The sequence below is a fragment of the Octodon degus genome, unplaced genomic scaffold (genome assembly GCF_000260255.1).
Source record: "Octodon degus isolate 3935 unplaced genomic scaffold, OctDeg1.0 scaffold00024, whole genome shotgun sequence".
Classification (NCBI taxonomy): Eukaryota; Metazoa; Chordata; class Mammalia; order Rodentia; family Octodontidae; genus Octodon; species Octodon degus.
This window is the reverse complement of record NW_004524600.1, coordinates 9,869,454-9,888,317: the sequence shown is the minus strand read 5'-3', so window position 1 is coordinate 9,888,317 and position 18,864 is coordinate 9,869,454. Positions and strand designations below refer to the sequence as shown.

Here is an 18,864-nt window from a genome sequence, read left to right as displayed (position 1 = left end):
GTCAGGTGCATGACCCTGCCCAGGAGACTGGGAGTGGTGGTGCACACCTGCAACCCCAGCGCTGGGGAAACTGAAAACAGGAGGATCACTACGAGTCTGAGCTGCATAGCGAGATCCTGTAAACCCTGTACTAAATACATTAAAAAAAAAAAAAAAAAAAAAAACTAGGCCAGCCAGATAGCTCAGCAGATTAAAGCGCCTGCTTAGACAGAGCACAGGAACTGGGTACAATCCCTGGTGTGCTGTGCCTGCCCTGTCCCTGGGGCACACTGAGAGGGTGATTGAGACTGGGTCTGGTGGTGCATGCCTATAATCCCAGCTCTTGGGAGGCTGAAAACAGGAGGATCAGTATGAGTGTATCTGTGTAGTGAGACCCTGTAGACCCTATACTGAATACATTAAAAAAAAAAAAGATATAGGGATGTTTCTGGAAGACATGAGCTATGCTTTTTCTAATGTATTTAAAGATATTTGTAGGCTACTCATTGTCCTGCTTTGAACTGTTTTATTGTTCTACACAACTTTCAATTCTGAAAAATGAGACTATATTTTTTTTGCAAATAATGAAGTTTCTATATTTGCATAACCTAAAACCTGTACCTTGTTCTCATTAATGAGTTTTGAAAAATGTGAATTGAGAAAAATATCAGAACCTTGGAGCGATGTAGAGCTGAAGGTTTTTTGGGCCATTTTCCTAGCTTGGTGCTAAGTGGCAAGTGATGTCATCATCCACACAGGTGTGTCTGGAGTCCCCGGATGGAATGGACCACATGGACCGTGTTTGTACCACTGCTCTTTCCTTAAACATTCGTCTCATCATGGTTTCTTATTGGTTGGCTGGTAATATGTTACTTGGTAAGAATCAGGATATTTTCATATTCTGATATTTTTAAGAAATTATCTTTATTTTTAATTGTTCATCTAGACATGCCAATGGATATTTAGGCCACATTTTGAGCAAAATTCACAAATTTTTCCCCAAACCTTACATGTGTACACAAAAATGACACAATTTTAAGGGTTTGCTTAAAGGAACAAAGCATGAGAAATACAGTGGGCTACAAGCTCATAGCCAAATCCAAACCAGTGCGCATTATCTGATTCAACATGAGAAAAGATTACAAAGTAAGTCTATGTTTTACAGGGAGAACTACCTGAAGACAGGGTTACCAGACACACTCCAGGCCCCTGTGTGGGAAGCCATAAGTAGGAGAAACAGCCAGTTTTTATGTAGCCTAGCAGGGAGCTATCAGGCAGGCTGGGGTTTCACGAGTCAGCTCTGACTTTTCATTGCTGTTTTTACTATGAGGCCCGGCAGTGATGTATACTTACTTTCTTAATTTGATCTTCACTTTATTTACCTTTAGCTTACTAAAAATAGCCCTTTGTGTCCTTTTTTCTCAAGCAATGAAAGAATTAAACTCTGTAAGTCAGTGATTGATGATATATGGGCTAGCAGAATAAGACTGTAATGATAAAAACCTGTGGATGATCCAGTAGGTATATCTCAACTTGTAATTGGACTCTTGTTGAAGTATTACAAGAGAGCCACTAGTAGGCAAGAAGAAAAGCTTTCACATTCTTTTTCTTATTTATTATTATTATTTTTCCAACAAAGTGGGACTTAACTCTCCAGACAGTTGAATGACAAAGACAAATGCACCTAGTTTTGGACCACATCTCATTTTACTTCAGATTTTTAGTATACTACATAGGATTAATCATTGGGTGTTCTGGAAGTTTTATCAGTGAGCTCTTCTTTAGAACTCAGTTGTAACCAGAACTTTTTGCTCTATAAACTCGAAGCTACTCAGATCACCTTTGATCTTCTTTAGTTAAGTTATGATATAATTATAATTTAAACAAAATCTACTTTAGCTCAAGGTAGAGGTTCCATTAGCCAAAACAATGTCTTCTTTCCTATCTCTACTTTTCCATTCCCAGCAATCTCATTGCTTGATTTAATCTCATGTGCGTTAAAAACAGACTACTCCACAGCACTCTGAATCATCTAACCGAATGAGAGAGGTTTGAAAGCAGGAATTCGACTGACAGATTCTCTTCTGGGGCCTCATCAAACTGAGTTTCAGAATGGTTACGTGATAATGAAACGGGTGTCAATTAATAGTCATTACAGAAAGCAAAAGTTAATGTTTTCTATGTTTATACCATTTCTCTTTTTACCTATCTCAGTAATTTCAGTTTACCACCCACCCATTACATAAGATCTTTACACTTTCATTAGTGCCATCTGACAATCTCACCTTCTTTAATGAAAATAAAACCAACTTTCCAAATTTTTCCCTAAACCATACCTCTACAAGCCTCAGTCTCTCTTACAGGAACTTATTACAGGCCAGTCAAGTTTCTAATGTTTAATATTTATGTCAGGAGAAAAAAGGAAAACCAAACCCATTGTACTTAGGAACTGAGAGCTGGCTGTCTCTTCTACAAGGTTGAGAAACAGCTCAATTATGGCAGAAATGATTAGTCTTCCACCACCACATTGTTTAAGGTAAAAAAAAAATGGACATCAACAATTTTTGTTGAGCATTAATTATGCTAGAACTTCTAAGGAAATGATTCAATGCACAGGGTTTAGCAGACTAGGAAAATTTTTATCACAATTGGATTTTGCAGTCAAGTGTCTGCCGAGAAAAAGGACAACAAAATTCGGAAGTATCTCTACTAGCTCCAGCCATAACTGATCACAATGAAGGTCGAATCTGCCATAAAACTGAAATAGTTTCTTTACTTAAATAATGTTAATTTCAGCTAAACAGTGGGGTATTGGTTTACAGGAAATTAAGGAAAAAGAAAAATCCAATTACTATTAACACGAAGGAAACACACACCAATCATAGACCAAAGATACTTTGGTACTGTAGCCATAACAGACAGATAGGTGGGATGGCAGCAGGGAATTCCCTGATGGTTGGATGGCAGGGTCTGGGATGTTTCCAAGACCTGCTATGTCTCCTAGGAGGCTGATGCACCGCCATGTTCCATAACACGTCACAGAAACACGAACTTATCAGCTGGCTTGTTAAAGCAGTGTGCAGCGTCACTGCGTTGAGAAGTGGCTTCAGGCTTGCTGAAAGGTCTCGGTCATCTCAGGGAAGGATGCTTGGCGCCATAGATTAAACACTATGGTCTCAAGCGGAATGCGCGTGAAGTTTCCATGCAAACACGTCCCCCGTGCTGTTCTCAGTTTTGGTTTGCGGTGGAAAGTGTAGTGATGGCCCTGGGCAGGCAGTTCAGAGAGACATCTGTGAGGATTTAGGTTGGGCAGCTTTCAGAAGATGAAAAAGATGTTTAAAGTTAAGGCCTTTATCTGCAAACAATAGTATATTAATAAACTCTATACCATATTTACAAATGCATTCTCTTGTATTAAAACTAACAGTATTCTGTTCACAGTGCCATTGTTTATACAGGTAGCAATCCCATAATACTCATGTATTTTGGCATGGGAATCAGTAGCGCTTGTTATTTACAGAAAATGTACATGTGTGAATATAAACAGGTCACTGAATCCATAAAAGACAGATTGGCTAATGGTGCAAACGAGTGAACTGTACAGCACCTTCCCCTGATCAGAAGGAAACGTGATTCTTAAATTGAGAAGATGCCAAAATCGCTGACCCAAAGTGGCGTAAAGTCAATAGGAAAACAATGAACCCCCTGTTCAAGTTTGGGTACACTGAATAATCTTAGTCCAGAGTTTTAGATCCATTGTCTAGTGCATAAAATATAAAAGTTAAAAAGATTTATTATTATTCTCATAATAATAATTATTATTAAAATAGAAGGTACTCTCACACTCGCGTTTGTGCTGTTGCACTTAAGACCGATATCCTCCAAGTTCCAAATATGCTGGTGTGTTTGTCCTGCGGATCAGCAGTCGGACGGTGAACCCCAAAATGCTCTGGACCTCGGGGCTGCTGCCTGTCGCAGTGCGACCCGCGCCCAGAGGGCCACGGCAGACACAGCACCTCCTGCTCACTCCTGTCTTCTCCTGGGGGACGAGGGTCAGGTCCCGCATGACTGAATGGAGTTGCTTGTTTCGGCAGCAAATGCTGAGGTGACAAATGGCTTCTGTACACTTGGGAAAAGGAGGGGAGGCTGGTAAGTGGGAGGAGGGCGACGTTCGAAGGAGCCTGGGACAAAACCCAGGAGCGCCGGGCTGCTGGCCAGAGCCCCTCGGTGGCGCCTCCCGGAGGCCTCGCTCGTTCGCTCGCTCGCTCGCTCTGGAGATCCAGCGTCCCCGGGGCCGCTAGGGCGCGTTGTCGTCGTCGCTCCGGGCCGCAGGCTGCGCCTCGCTCTGCGCCGGGCCGTCGGGGTCCGCGCCGGGGACGCTGCCCTTGCGCCTGTGCTGCTTGGACAGCAGGCTCTTCCACTGGGCTTTATTGTGGGCGAGGTGGCTCAGCATGCTCTCGGACAGCGAACTGTTCCCGGTGAAGCGCGCCCACTCGCGGAAGAGCGGCTCCACGATGTAGGTCATGAAACCTGCAACACAAGTCCGCCGTCACCAAGGCCTCGCCGCGCAGCCCCTCCCGAGCGCGCGCGCGGGGTCCGAGGTACCCGGCGGGGACAGCCACGCCAGCACAGTGCGGGCTCTACCCTTAACAGGTCCCTGAGCTGTGTTGTTGTGGGCCTGTCCCTGAGCTTCTCGGTGCCTCAGTTTCTTCTTTTGTGCAAAAGCGCTAACAACAGCAAGCAAGCCCACAGCCTGCCCACCCGCTTGAGATCCGAATTTAAGAGCATCATCCGGAGGTGATGGAAGCAGGAGAGGGTCCCAGCTGAAGGGAGCAGATGATGAGGGATGACCTCCGGGACGCCTCCAGTCCCGGGTCCTTCTCTAACTCTTCCTTTCTCTGTATTCTGCAGGAGCTGGGCTGCGTTTCCGCCAGGCCCGCTGCTGTGGCGCTTTTGAATCTCTACTGGCCTAAAGCAATGGAGCCAGCTGCCCAAGCCCTAAATCCTCCGGAACCATGAGCCAAAACAAACCTAGCCTCCTTTAAACTGTTTTTCTCAGAAAGTTGTCACAGTGATGAAAAACTGACTAACACAACATGTACAGTGCTTAACAGCTCCTGGCACAGAAGAAGCCCTGAGTGAATAGGGGCTGTTACTATTTGCAGGGAACGGCCAGCCAAATAGCTCAGTGGATTAAAGCACCTGCAAGCAGGCTCAGGGGTCCGGGGTTCAATCCCCTGACGCGTGGAGATGGTATTTGAGACTGGGAGTGGTGCGTGTGCGGATCACTACTAGTCTCTAGTAGTGAGATCCTGAACACCCTGTAGACGCCTAAAATACAAAAACCAAAACAAACGGAAAAAACTCTTTGCAAGGGTGCGCCCTGGCCCTAAGTTGGAAAGCAAGCCCATTCAGTTTAAGTACAGTTTTTTAGCTGTAAGAACAGTCCCTCTTACTTCTCTGCTTGATGTCTGTTCTCTTAATGATTGAGGATCTGATGCTTCCTAATTGTGTTTAGATGTTAATGTGTTTTCCATATTAAATATGATTTGTTAAGCAAAGATAACTTTCAGTCTAAGCCAGAATTCTTGGAATCATCACAAACTGGGATTTATTTAGGTTTCATTGTTTTTCCTTGAAATGTAAATGTGGGAAGAAGAGACAAATGTTTTACAGCATAATAATATTTTCCAGCAGCTAAGCCTGTGCATTTATGGGTTTATGAATTATGTCTTGATTTGGTAATCTTTTTACTGGGCACAGAGTAGACATTTGGCCTTTGAGGATGCTAGAAAGATAGGAAAAAGCTACAACAATGTGAACTGTTCCTGTACAGTTTTGCATTATCTCATCTTATGTGAAATATGATTTAAATACTGTGAGATCATTTTATTTTTATTTTATTTACTTATTTATTTTGGCCAGCTCAGCCCACCTGGAGGGCGGGGCTGCTGCAGCATGTGGTGCTGGGATGGAACTGCTGTCCCCTGCGCCTGCCTAAGCTTGCCTAAGCAGGTGCTTCTGACCACCGAGCTATCTCGCCAGCCCCTGTGAGATCATTTTAGTTAACCTGAATGCAAGGGAAGAAGTTAAACCAGTAGCTACATGTTTGTACTGGGCGTTTTGATAAAGTCATATAGTCAGACCTCCCTCCCTCCCTCCCTTCCTCTCTCCCTTCCTTCCTTCCCTATTTCCCTCCCTCCCTTCCTCCCTCTCCCTGTTTTCTTTCTTTCTTTCTTTCTTTCTTTCTTTCTTTCTTTCTTTCTTTCTTTCTTTCTTTCTTTCTCTTTCTTTCTTTCTCTTTCTTTCTGTTATCCTTTCCTTCTCTCTATCCCTACTCTTCCATTCTTTTCCTTTCGCCTTCCTTCCTTTCTCTCTTGTGCTCAGTAACTGAACCCAGGGTTGCTGTACCACTGAGACACACCTTTATTTCTTTTGATCTTTTATTTTGAGACACAGTCTTGATAAACTGCTCTGTCTGGCTTTGAACTTGCCACCCTCCTGGTACAGGATGCTGTGTAGCTGCCACTGTGCCTGCTATTCTTGAATTTTCTTCTCTCCTTAACAATCTCCATATTTACTTTCTAATGCCTTTTACTTAAAAATTAGATATTAGATATCTAAAAAGATAGTTTGTAAAATGATGTTACTCTTGTTTAAAATATGAATATCATTATTTATACTTATCAGACATACAGAGCTCTTACACTAGGTGGAAAAATGATTTTAAAGCCTGAATAGACACCATGAGACAGAGAGAGGGGCAAGTGCTGGTGTTGGGAGGAAATACCATGTCCCGAGTTCATTTGGGTAAACTTGAATTACTTAAATAGGAAAAGCAGATCTAAGCCTAACTGAGACCTGCACTTACAAAATTCTCATTTTGGACTGGGACAGGAAAGAGAAGAGATCTTTTAGACAGAAGGGAAGCAGGGCAGAGGACATAGCTGTATTACTAGGAGCCAGTGGGAAAATCATCGCTGGATGGGGCTCAGGGGAGAGGAAGGCTGGAGCCTGCAGCTTCCCTTAGATTCTGCTATCCGTTAGGCTTTTCTGATCTGCCCTCATGGTGCTTCCCAGCTCTGAGTCTGTGCAAGCTGGCACATACGGAACGAGAAAGAGCATTGTGAACCGGAAGACATTTTACAACCAGCTTCTCTTTCTCATTATTGGTGCATCGGTGTAGCATCCATGGGATTTCCCTATTTATTCACTCAACCTCCACCCCATTTGTAAAAGAAGTATCTATGGTAACCACAATTTCCTGAGCTGAAAATCAGGACATACGATGTGACACAGTAAGTGTGTTCTCATGACAACAGCAGGACAGAATCTCTGAAATCAGGGCTGCCTTGCAAATCCAGGTTGTGTGTTTAAAAGGGTGAATGCTGTGTTTGTGTGTGTGTGTGTGTGTGTGTGTGTGTGTGTGTGTGTGTATGTCTGTGTGTTTCAAAATGTCATTAACAGGTAACAAAATAACCTGGAAATTTTTTTTTTTTTTTTTTTCTAGCCAGAGTTCAATATAGTGTTTTGGGATTAGGAAGCTTATCTGCAGAGCCTCCACAACAGGACACACTGTATCCAAGGTAGTAAGGCTGTATTTCTGTCACTGATGTTGTATCTGCCCTGGCTTCTGTATTTTTACTACTCTTCCCCCATCTTTGGATGGAGGCATCAATTTAATTATCAAAAAACAACATAATAATATTAAGAGCAACTTGGAAAGAGATGGATCATCCTTAATGTCATAATTCTATGTATACCCATTCAAATATTTGTATATTCCATTCATATTTTTCAAAGCTGAATCCACCTAGCTTTTACTTCCTGAGGATGAATTTCTAACTCACTGGGGGTTACATTTGCCACACAGGGCCATCAGCATATCACCTTAATGTGCTCTGATTTTCTTCGCCTTCAGTTGGTCTTTCCACGTGCCCCTTTCCCTACCAATGCCAAGACATTAAATTGTGCCCCTTGCAATGGTGTATAGCCCTATGAATGCATCCAGCTAGCTGCCTTAAGTCTGTGGGCACAGTAGAAAAAACATGAACTGCTATATTTCAGGGCCAGACTCATAAGAAAAAGAATTGAAGTTCTATGTTTGGTTTTAATGGAAGGAAACTGCACCGAAAAGAAAAGGCTTGCTTTGCACGTAGATGGTACAAGAGTTTTAAGGTTGTGATAGAAATTCTTACTGGAACAAAAATACTTCATTGAAGCAGTCAAATTTGCATCATTTGCTGTGGTTAATGAGCTTATGCATAGTACAGTTAGATAAAGTGAGAATTCTGTTGGATTTCCCCACATCACCCTTTAGCAGTTTACACTTGAAAAGAGAGTGTGGCTTTAAGAAAATGAAGTTGAGAATGTGAGTTGAGGTGGGAGACAGAGACATGTGCGACCATAGGCCACACGAGGATGACAGTGCTCTGGCACCTGAGGCCTGTGCTTTGGGGAATGAGTGTTTGGGCTGGGGGTCGAGACCCACACTGGAAGGGTCCTGAAGCCCAGTCTGGCGGACTGCTCATCTCTAAATAGCTGATTCTTTTTACTTTTCTTCTACTGGATTTGATTTTAATTGTATTCTAAACCATAACATTAATATGATAACAGCATTATGTTAACTAAAGGCTTACAATACTTGTCTCCTGTTTTTCATAATTTCTCAGTTGAGAATTATCTAGTGGATCAGTAATAAAGAAAATGTCAGGGGCCCTGCCCCTTAGCTCAGCTCTTTAAGTGGCTGCTTCAACAAAGCAGTCAGGCTCAGGTTGCTGTATCTCTACAACTCAAGCCAGCCAAACCTGCCCTGAAGGCATTCGGAGCAAAAAAAATAAAAATAAAAAAAAATGTCTGTTTGGACTCAGCCCTTCTGACCTCCAGCACTGAACTTTGGAAAGCTGTGTGTGCGTCTTTCTTGTTGTTGTTTTGTGACTCCCGGAACAGGTGCCAAACTATTCATTTCAAACTGACATGGAATTCAACTCACCAATCTGTATGCTAGGGATTGAATCTTTCTGTTGATTACAAAGAGGACTGATTTCCAGTTCAAATTTTTGCTCAAGGTCACCTAAGAGGAATAAAAAGAAGAAACCTATTGGTAATCCAGAATTGATGAAACATGTGGCAATAGTTTTAAGGACCCTGTTGGAAGAAGTTACTGCGGGGCTCACTGTTCCTCGGCTTGTTATCCTGCAGAACCTGTTAGCAATGATCTTCTCTGTCTTGCTGTGCTGGCTTATATGATAAAAGCTATTGGGATACTAGGTTGACTGTGGACATATCAATATGTAGTCACAACAGGACAGAACTTGTAATTTCTTAAAGCTATTGAGAAATGGGAAGGGAGGTACAAGGTGTTTGGAATCCTATCTGTGGTGAGGCTCTAACAATTTTCATAGTTCACAAGATCTCATACTTTTGTCCTCCTGTGCCTTCACTCTTGATTTGGAGATTTTCCCTTTGGATCATATTCATTTTACTTTGTCTAGGATAGCTGGTATTCTATGGAAGCCTGCTTGCCAGACCAGGCTATGAAGAGTGGGGATTGGAGTCTAAATTCATAACTGAAAAATCAGAATAGGATTAATCATAATGATACACATTATCTTTATAGGAAAAAAAAATCAGGAGCAGGGTACCTGTAATCCCAGCTACTTAGGAAAGAGATTAAAATAGGAGGATTTCAAGTTCAAGGCCCGGCTGGACAAGTTAGTGAGATCTTGTCACAAAATAAAACAATAAAATGGGCTGAGGATGTAGCTCAGTGGTAGAGTAGCTCCCAGTACCTCACAGGAAAAAAAATTCATATGGAGGACAGTCAGCTTGGGTAACCAGAGTCTGATCCTCTCAAACCAGGTACAACTTCTGGAGACCATAAGGCATTAAATAAAAAGGATTGCCCTCTTAGTCTTGTCCTTTGTCAGAGAACATGCCAGAGCAAAATGTGTGAAAACTCTCCTTAATTGATCACTTACAAATATTCCAGGTTTTAGAATTTTATAGTGCTGTACTTATATATATTTTAGAACCAATTTGGCAGAGATACTATAGGGTGCCTTACTTGGTTGGTGGCATTTATTTACTTAGTTAACAACTCTGATGCCCTCACTCTATGGGGCTTACTCTCTGCCCAAGTGACATGGTCCCAGCGCCATGTTGCTCAGAGTCTAAAGAAGGTGCTACAAGAACAAAAAAAGGGTTAAACCATAGTTGAAGGCCAAGAGCGGCACATGACGAGTCAGAACTGAGTGGGACAGAGCAGAATCTTTTCTACCCCATTGATTTTCAAGGATGGAGGTCTTAGTTCCTGTTTCACTGCTATTCTAATAGTTTATATAGCACATGAGTAAAGGAAGTACTTATCTTACTTAATCTAAAACCTTTTTGCACCAATTCCATCATATTCCCTTTTGTTTTGTCCCCCGTGGAGATTTTATATCATGGGCAAGTAGAACTGAGCTTTTGATTTCTAGCCACACACACTCAATTCAAGTGAAATTACAGAATTGTAGGAGATGCTTAGGGACTTTTATTCTGAGAGAAAGCCCAGGGAACGAAGCCTTCTGGGCCCACATGAACTTGATGCTTCTTTGTCTTCTGTTTTTGGGGCCATCACAATGTCATTGACACATCTTTCAATGGAAGCTTCTTCAAAAGACTCTCTGTTGCTATTTGACCTCCCCACAGAGCTGGTATGTGGGACACTTCAAGCTTTATTTGTTCTCAGCCTCTCAAACCTGATACTGTCACTAGTGTGAGGCTACTGCTAGTTCCTGAACAAACATCCTGGATACTGAACCCAAGCCTGAAGAAACAAGGCTATGTTGTAAGGCCGTTATCCCACCCAACATCAAGATCCTGCTTGCGAGTTCATTGCCTTATTTCTGAAGAAAGGTAACCTTTCAAAAACGAAAATCTAACTCAGGGCCATTCATCTTTCTCTCGAACCCATTCATATTTTTCACAGCAACACTTTTCTGCTTCAGTGTTGAAACTATCTTTAAAGGGATGAACTTGATCTTCTGGCAGCCCTATTTTATTTCACTATGGACTTTGTTTAAGACAGTAAGAGGAAGGCAGACATAAAGACCTGACTCCTCCTCTGTGAGAGTAGAAGACATTGACTGAAAATGGCACTTAGCCTTTAGGTTGTGCTCAGCTCATTAAAATGAATGTCAGGGTAAACATCAGGCTGCTCCTCACCTTATTAGAAAGAGATAGATAGATATACTAGATAGATATTCTATCTGTCTATTTATTAATCATCTATCATCTCTGTTTCTATCTATATATCTACATATATCTTCCACTTTTATTCTTTTTTGTAGCCCCTTATTCCTAGTTGTTTCCATAGTAAGTCAACATTATTCACTCACTTTTTTTTTTTTAAACAAAAGAGTTGGATGGCTTGCAAGAGAGCTAATGAGAAAGGTTAGGATAATACGAGTTGATGGAAGAACAAATGTCATGATAGATCAGCCATTTCCTGTTTTCGTAGGATAAATGCCTAGAAGGAGAAAGGGCAGTGGAATCTCTGCTGCTGGATCACTACCAACCTTGCCTGTAGAATTCTTCACAGACCCTTTCACTCCATTGCTTGCTCATCTCCCAGATTCTACAAGGATTGCAAATGTCAGCACACTTCAAGGCGATCTGAGAAATGACAAGGCAGGGAAAGACTGTCAAAGGACGACCTTTCTGCGCAAACATTCCCTAAGCCAACGGTGCTGTCGAGACTGCTGATCTTTCACATGGTCCTAGGCCTGTATTTACACAGGGCCTCCCTGTCTGGCTCCTTCAGGAAATAGCCTTTATTCACAACTACACAAAACCCTTCTTTTATAATTTCTGCTTTATAAAGGCCAGAAGGAGAGAAGAGCCACAGCTGAAGGATACAGAGCTTCCTGGAGGAGTCTTGGGCTAGGCGGGCCAAGGAAAGCCTGGGCCCTGCTCCTCACCTCTTTTTTTTCTTTTTTTCTTTTTCTTTTTTTTTTTTTTGGCTCCTCATCTCTTACAGGCAGTGAGGCTGCAGGAGTCCTGGCCAGGCTCAATGAGATCATGTGGGCCTCACTGTCCTGTGGACCCAATCCGTATAGCACTAACATTATGTGTGTTTGCATTTCTCTACCTGCACCTGCATGTGTAAGTGAGCTCCAGTTGCCAGTGCTGGTGCTGAGTTACAGAAAAACTAGGAGTGCTATGTTTGCACAGCTAACTCTGGGCCTTCCTGGCTTGCTCATGCTGGTCTGCACCAGGAATGTCAGTGATGTTGACCCCAGGGAGGTCACCTTGAATTTCTGGTCAGATAGATTCTCTCCTGTGGCCATTACCTGCTAAGAGACTGCTGCCAAGAGCCTGGCCTACCACTAGTGTCCATTGTTTTGACACTTCCTTGGTATCTGGGAGAGTCCTGGGTCACAGGAAATTGCAAATTTGGTTGTTTATTTACCTCCTACTTGGTGGTGGCACTGCTATGTGTTGGAGTAGGTAAGGGGTAGGTGTCCCCTCCAGATCTGCCTTTTAAGGATTCATTTCAGTTAATAAGTCTTCCCTGGGAAATGTGAGTGTTCAGGTCAAATCTTTTCACTATTCATAATTTGGCTTGGGCCACTCAAATCAAACATCTGCTTCATCTTTGAGCACTGGGGTACCAGAAAAGTCACTTGGGAAGAAGGCAGGAGGGAGCCACAGCTTTTCAGCTGGGAGTAGGGTACTTCCTGGCTACAGGGTGGAAACATTGGGTAGCTATAGAGCACTGCATGAGAACCTGAACAAAGACATCAGATGCATCAGTCTTTAGTTCCCTGGTTAGTTGATCTATCTAGATGAGTTCATGGTCCACGGGATTGGTCTGTTGTGCCAAAAGGTTAGAAGGAAGATAGACTATGAAGAAGCAAGAAGGTGGCTCTGGTTTGGATAGCAGGTCACACTGCTAATTCCCAGGTCAACTCTGACCTCATTCTCAGTCATAAATGAAGTTCTTGTTATGGAGTAAAGGAGGAAGGGTTGGGCTCAATTCAAGTCACTTCAACTGAGTTAAACTTAAAATAGTTTATTTATTGGCATCTAAGAATAGTACCCCTCAGGTGAAAAGAACAGTTTAGATAGTAAAGCAAAACCTATTCAAACAGATTTTAGGTAAAGGAAAGTCTCTTGCCTTTCAACTTTTGATAGTACTATGATTAACAATACACTTTTATGATGCAGAAAAAGCCATTCAAAACCGCACAGTATCACACAGGTCAGTTTTGTAGCCACAGAATCACAAAATGTGGTAAACACTTGGGCTGAGGGTGTAGCTCAGTGGTAGAATGCTTGCCTAGCATTCAATGGTTTTTATGCTCAGCACCGCAAACACAAACACAAAAGCAGTAAAACAGCCCTCATTGTGTGTGTGCAACCATCTAGTGGGGCTACTTTGTGGCGAAGTAGTTACTGCACAAGGAAAAGCGAGATATTATCAACTTATTGATGTGAAACCTAGATTTTGCTTGGAAACCACTTAACAATTCATGTGTCTCAAAGCTTTTAATAAAGTAGGTCACTACTCTAACTTATACCATGGGAAAAAACTCCTCAGATGTGCTAAAATCATTGATCATGCCCTAAATGTTTTTGGTGGAGCAAAGCCGATGGCTTTTGTTGTTGTTGTTTACCTGAAGCATGAAGTGTCTGTCTTGGGCATCCTCCAGTCTTAAGTCCTTGTTGTGGAGGTGAGCTTTCAACCGGGTCAGAAATTCATTCTGCCTGTTGATGTCTGTGGCCAAGATCAGGGAGCCCAGCTGCTGTTCAATATCCTGTCTGCATTCGTAGAATGAAAAGAGAAAAGCACACACACACAAAACAAATCTCTTTGAGGAGGATGCTTGACTACTTCTCCCTCAGGTGTCTTGTGGTTTCACTTCTACCTTTCCTTGTCTTTCTTCCACCCGAGTCCCAGGACACCCCCTTCTCCCCCAGCCCAGGAGCGAGGAGTCTCCTATTCTTGGACAGGAGATGCACAGAGTGATGAAACCTTGGGCAGATGCCTGGGGGAGTTTATACATGTCTACGGTTCCCATGAGGGCAGACCAAAAACCAAATAGAAATACATACCCTAAGGGGGAAAGGGGATATTTTGTAAAAATAACAGCATGGTAGAGATTTATTTCACATGTAAAAGCAATTCATGGAAGGAATGGTTCATTTTTTAATTTAAACATTTTTTACTTTTTTTTTTTTTTTTTTTAGACTGTCTTGCTTTGTAGTGCAGGCTGGCCTTGAACTCACCATGTAGCTCAGGCTGGCCTAGATCTTGCTGCAATCCTCTTGCCTCAGCCTCCCTAGTGAGTGTTGGGATTACAGGCATGCACCCCCATGCCTGGCTCATAACAGTTTTTATTTTTTAGTTTTATTTTTTATAACAGTTTTTAAAATTCACCTTTAGAAATGAAATAGGTAAGTAGAGTGCATGGTACATCTATATACAGTTTAATGGATACGTATAAAGCGGCCATTGAGTAATCATCACTCAGGTCAAGAACTTTGTCTTCCAGTGCTCCAGGAGAGCCTCTCCCACTTCTCCCATCATGCTCTTTCAACCCAGCTCTGAGGTAATGGTCTTACTCTTTGTGGTAATGGTTTTCACGCTACTTAGAATAATTTTACCACATGTGCATGCACCTTTACCCCTTTTAAACTTCAAGTTATATAGTACTGTATATACTAATCCAGGTCTTGTCACTTTGGCTTAAAATCATATATCTGAAATTCATCCATGTTGATCTGGAGGGTGTAGCTTTCATTATATGTATCCCAGTGTGGGACTATTACAGTGTGTTATCAATGGCCTCTTCAGTTGTTTCTAGTTTTTAGCTGCTGTTAAAAGTGACACATTTGGAAGGATGGAAGGGAGACAAAAAGAAATCCTGTTGAATACAGAGAGAGAGAGAGAGAGAGAGAGAGAGAGAGAGAGCGCAAGTGCAGAGGGCTAGCGAGATAGCTCAGTGAACTAAGCACCTGCTTATACAAGCGCAGGGACCAGGGTTGGATCTCCGGCACCCCGTGCTGCACCAGCCCCACCCCCACCCCCTGGTGCACTGAGTTGGCCACCAAGACTGGGGGTGTAATCCTAGCACTGGGGAGACTGAGATAGGAGGATCAGTACAAGACAGAGCTGCGTAGTGAGACCCTGTACCAAATACATTAAAAAAGTGAAGCCAAAAAAAAAAGGTGACACATTCAATATCTCATGTGTGTCCCCTGTACATGTACAGAAGCTTCTCTAGGGGCTGCATCCGTGACTGGATCATGGGGTGCACTCATCTCTGAAGTACTGCCAATTTTTAAAATGATTGTCTAAAATTTCACTCTCAGCAGTAAAAGATGAGATTCTCATTGTTCAACATTCTTCCCCTTTGCATTTTTTCCAATTTAATAATAGGTCACGCAAACTCATTGTTTTTTTAATTTGAATTCCCCTGATTTTTGTTACTGAGGCTGGATATATTTTCATGGGTTTATTGTTGATTTTTATTTCTTGTTTTGATTTTTCTATTCTAGTTTTTACTACTCAATTAGCTTGTCTCTCTTTTTCTTAGTGAACCTAAGGGTCCTTCACATATTTTAAAAGCTGGCCCTTTTTTAGTTATGTGTTGGAAATATCTCTTCTCACTCTGTGCTTTGTCCTGCTTTCTTTATGACAATTATTGTTGAAATTTTAATTTTTAATGCAGCTTAACCTATAAATCTTTTTTCATTGTTAGGTTTTATCTCCTGTTTAACAAGTCATTCCCAATTCTAATGAAAAATTCCCCTACTTATACTCTAATAGCTTTGTAGTTCCACCATTCACATTTTATATATGTATGTATGTATATATGTATGTAAGTATTTAGTATGGGGTTTACAGGGTCTCACTACATAGATCAGACTTGTAGTAATTCTCCTGTTTTCAGCCTCCCAAGCACTGGGATTACAGGTGTATGCCACCACCCCCAGTCTCAATCACTGTCTCAGCGCACCCCAGGGGTGGGACTGGCGTGGCATGCCTGAGATGGAACCCCGGCCACTGTGCTCTGCCTAAGCAGGTGCTTTCATCTGCTGAGCTATCTGGCCAGTCCATTCACATTTTAAAATAAGCAACATATATATCATTTATTTATTTATTTATTTATTTATTTATTTATTTTTGCGCGCGCGCGTGTGTGTGTGTGTGTGTGTGTGGCCAGCTCAGCCCACCAGGGGGCGGGGCTGGCTGGCATGTGGTGCTGGGGATTGAACCGCGGTCCATATGTTTCGCTAAACTTGTTCTAAGTAGGTGCTTTAGACCACTGAGCCATCTCACCAGCCCCATATATATCTTTAATCTATTCCTGAACATTAATCATCTAAAACAGGCAATTCACAAAAATGCAAAATTCCCCTCAAATAGGAAGTGATATTATTTTTAGTACAATGAAAAGCAGATTAAAATATCCATGTGATACTATTTCTTCCATCTTTATTGGTGAAGGTCAAAAGTAACAGCTAAATCATTTGCTGAGTTAGCAGTGTTTCTAGAGGGTAGTTTAGGAATTAGTGTTAACAGCATTTGATGGTAGAACTAATTTAACAGTTCATCTACAAATCATGTATGAACAGGTTAGGTTGTAGTTACTAAAGTAACAAGTTACATGGGTATGTATTCTATTGTTTAATGAAACATTTTAAGGAGAAAAAATCACAAATATTCATAAATAGGGGATTATTTAAACCCTGGTACATTAATACTATATAATTATTAAAATGATGATGTGCAGCTATAATTATTATTATTTTTTTGGCTGGCTCAGCCTTCTCTGGGGGCAGGGCTGGTATGGCATGTGGTGCCAGGCATCAAACTGTGGTCCCTGCACACTTGCCTATGCAGGTGCTTTAGACTCTGAGCTATCTTGCTGGCCCCACAGCTGTAATTATTGATATGGACAACAACGTCTTGTTTTGTTGTTACATTAAAAGAGCTGGGTACAATGTGCATAATGTGTGCTTTCTATGATCACAAAAAAGCATTGGGAAAGACAGTGTGATTATGGTTGATTTTCATTTTCTTTACTTTGGTACCAGGGATTGAGCTTAAGACCAATTAAGCTGTTGAGCGATTTCCCCAACCCTCATTTTCTTCTTTGTGTTTACATTCTATGGCTTTTTAAAAAATATGAATATCGATTGTATTTATAATTAGAAGATAAAATATTTTAATTAAATATGTTCTATGAATTAAAATAAAAGAAAAACTAAAACCTCAATATATACAGTATATATGGTTACTATAGTTAATATACAAAGAGTTCTTACAAATGAATAAATCGCATAGGAAATAGAAAAGATCAAATGCAAAATTTGCTTTCTCAATAAATAGCAATGATCAGCAAATATACAAAAAATTTCAGTATTAGTTTAAACATTGCTTGCTAATTGAATGAAAATCTCTCTTTATTTTGCAAACATACAAACACATATATGTATATACTCACTTGTATGTGTCAAGTTTTCAAGTGTAAAAATATAACAAAGATAAAGTTTGATTTTAGTGGCAGTGCATTGGTGGATTATCTTCTGACTCACAAAAGGAAATATTGGTAGATACAGATTTTTGGAAAAAGAATTTGGTAATATGCAAGAAGTACATTAAAAATTCAAACTTTCTGGCCAACAATTTCTATTCACAAGTATTCTGAGAAAATAATGTGTCAGCATTCTAGATTAAGACACATGCTTAAGAATGCACATTGGGGCCGGCCAAACAGCTCAGCAGACTAAAGTGCCTACTTAGGCAGATACACGGGCCAGGGTTCGATCCCCGGCATGCTGTGCAGGCCCTGTTCCCGGGATGCCCTGAGACAGCAATTGAGACTGGGCATGGTGGTGCGCGCCTGTAATCCCAGTGCTTGGGAAGCTGAAAACAGGAGGATCACTAGGAGTCCAATCTGTATACAGAGACCCTATAGACCCTGTACTAAATATATACATAAATATATAAATAAATAATAAAAAGAATGCACATTGAGGGTCGGCGAAATAGCTCAGCTGACTAAGCGCCTACTTAGGCAAGTGCAGCGACCAGGATTTTATCCCTGGTACCACATGCTGTGCTAGCCCTGCCCCCAGGTGTGCTGAGTCGGTCCCCAGGTGTGGCACATGCTGGTAATCCCAGGGCTGGGGAGGCTGAAAACAGGACGATCACTATGAATCTGAGCTGCATAGTGAGACCCTGTACCATAAATTTATATTATATTGTATTATATTATATTATATTATATTATATTATATTATATTATATTATATTATATATTATCACAGATAACATTGTTCAAGAGAATTCTTTCCTTTCATTTTGTTCTTTCCTATTCCTCTCCATTTACCTTTTCTTCTCTCCCTTTCTCTTTCTTGATTTCTTGTTTGGTTTTAGTTCATTTTGCATTTAGATTTTTTAGTGTTGCAATACATCATTGTGATAAAATGCATACATTTTTATACCATGGCTTTATTTAGCTCAAGAGGGTAAAACATTATCAAGATTGAGGCCCCTCCTGCGCATTCCACATTCTTCTGAATACCAGGAAACAGCATGAGATAGCATCGAAGCCAGGGCATGCCACCTGTCCTACGGGGAAATACAGCTTGCTCCTCGGCCTCGAGCTACGTGCTTGTCATTAAGAAGGGTGCAGTTCTTGCATTTTGAATTATGCTCCTTGTTATTTCCTATATGCTACTTCTGGAGGTATTAAAATATTTCAAGTTTGTACAACTAGAAAATCTTACTTTTAGTTTTCAAAGGTAGGTATGTTTGCTAAGTATGAAATTCAAAGAGAACAGATCGTTTCTTTCAGTCCTTTAATCTAGTTTCTTACACTTTGGTCC

General features: G+C 41.4%; 1 protein-coding gene across 2 annotated transcripts in view; it reads right to left on the bottom strand.

The window, feature by feature from the left end:
• Positions 1–1,604: 1,604 nt before the first annotated feature.
• Positions 1,605–18,864, bottom strand: part of Pde7b (phosphodiesterase 7B) — a 346,847-nt gene continuing 329,587 nt past the window's right edge. For both annotated transcript variants that reach the window (XM_012514082.2, XM_023712215.1), the window contains 4 exons: positions 13,641–13,785; positions 11,541–11,637; positions 8,972–9,052; positions 1,605–4,509 (listed from right to left, as the gene is read on the bottom strand). In XM_012514082.2, the coding sequence (XP_012369536.1) occupies positions 4,277–4,509; positions 8,972–9,052; positions 11,541–11,637; positions 13,641–13,785 (556 nt within the window). In that variant the 3' untranslated portion in view covers positions 1,605–4,276. The remainder of the gene's footprint in view (positions 4,510–8,971; positions 9,053–11,540; positions 11,638–13,640; positions 13,786–18,864) is intronic.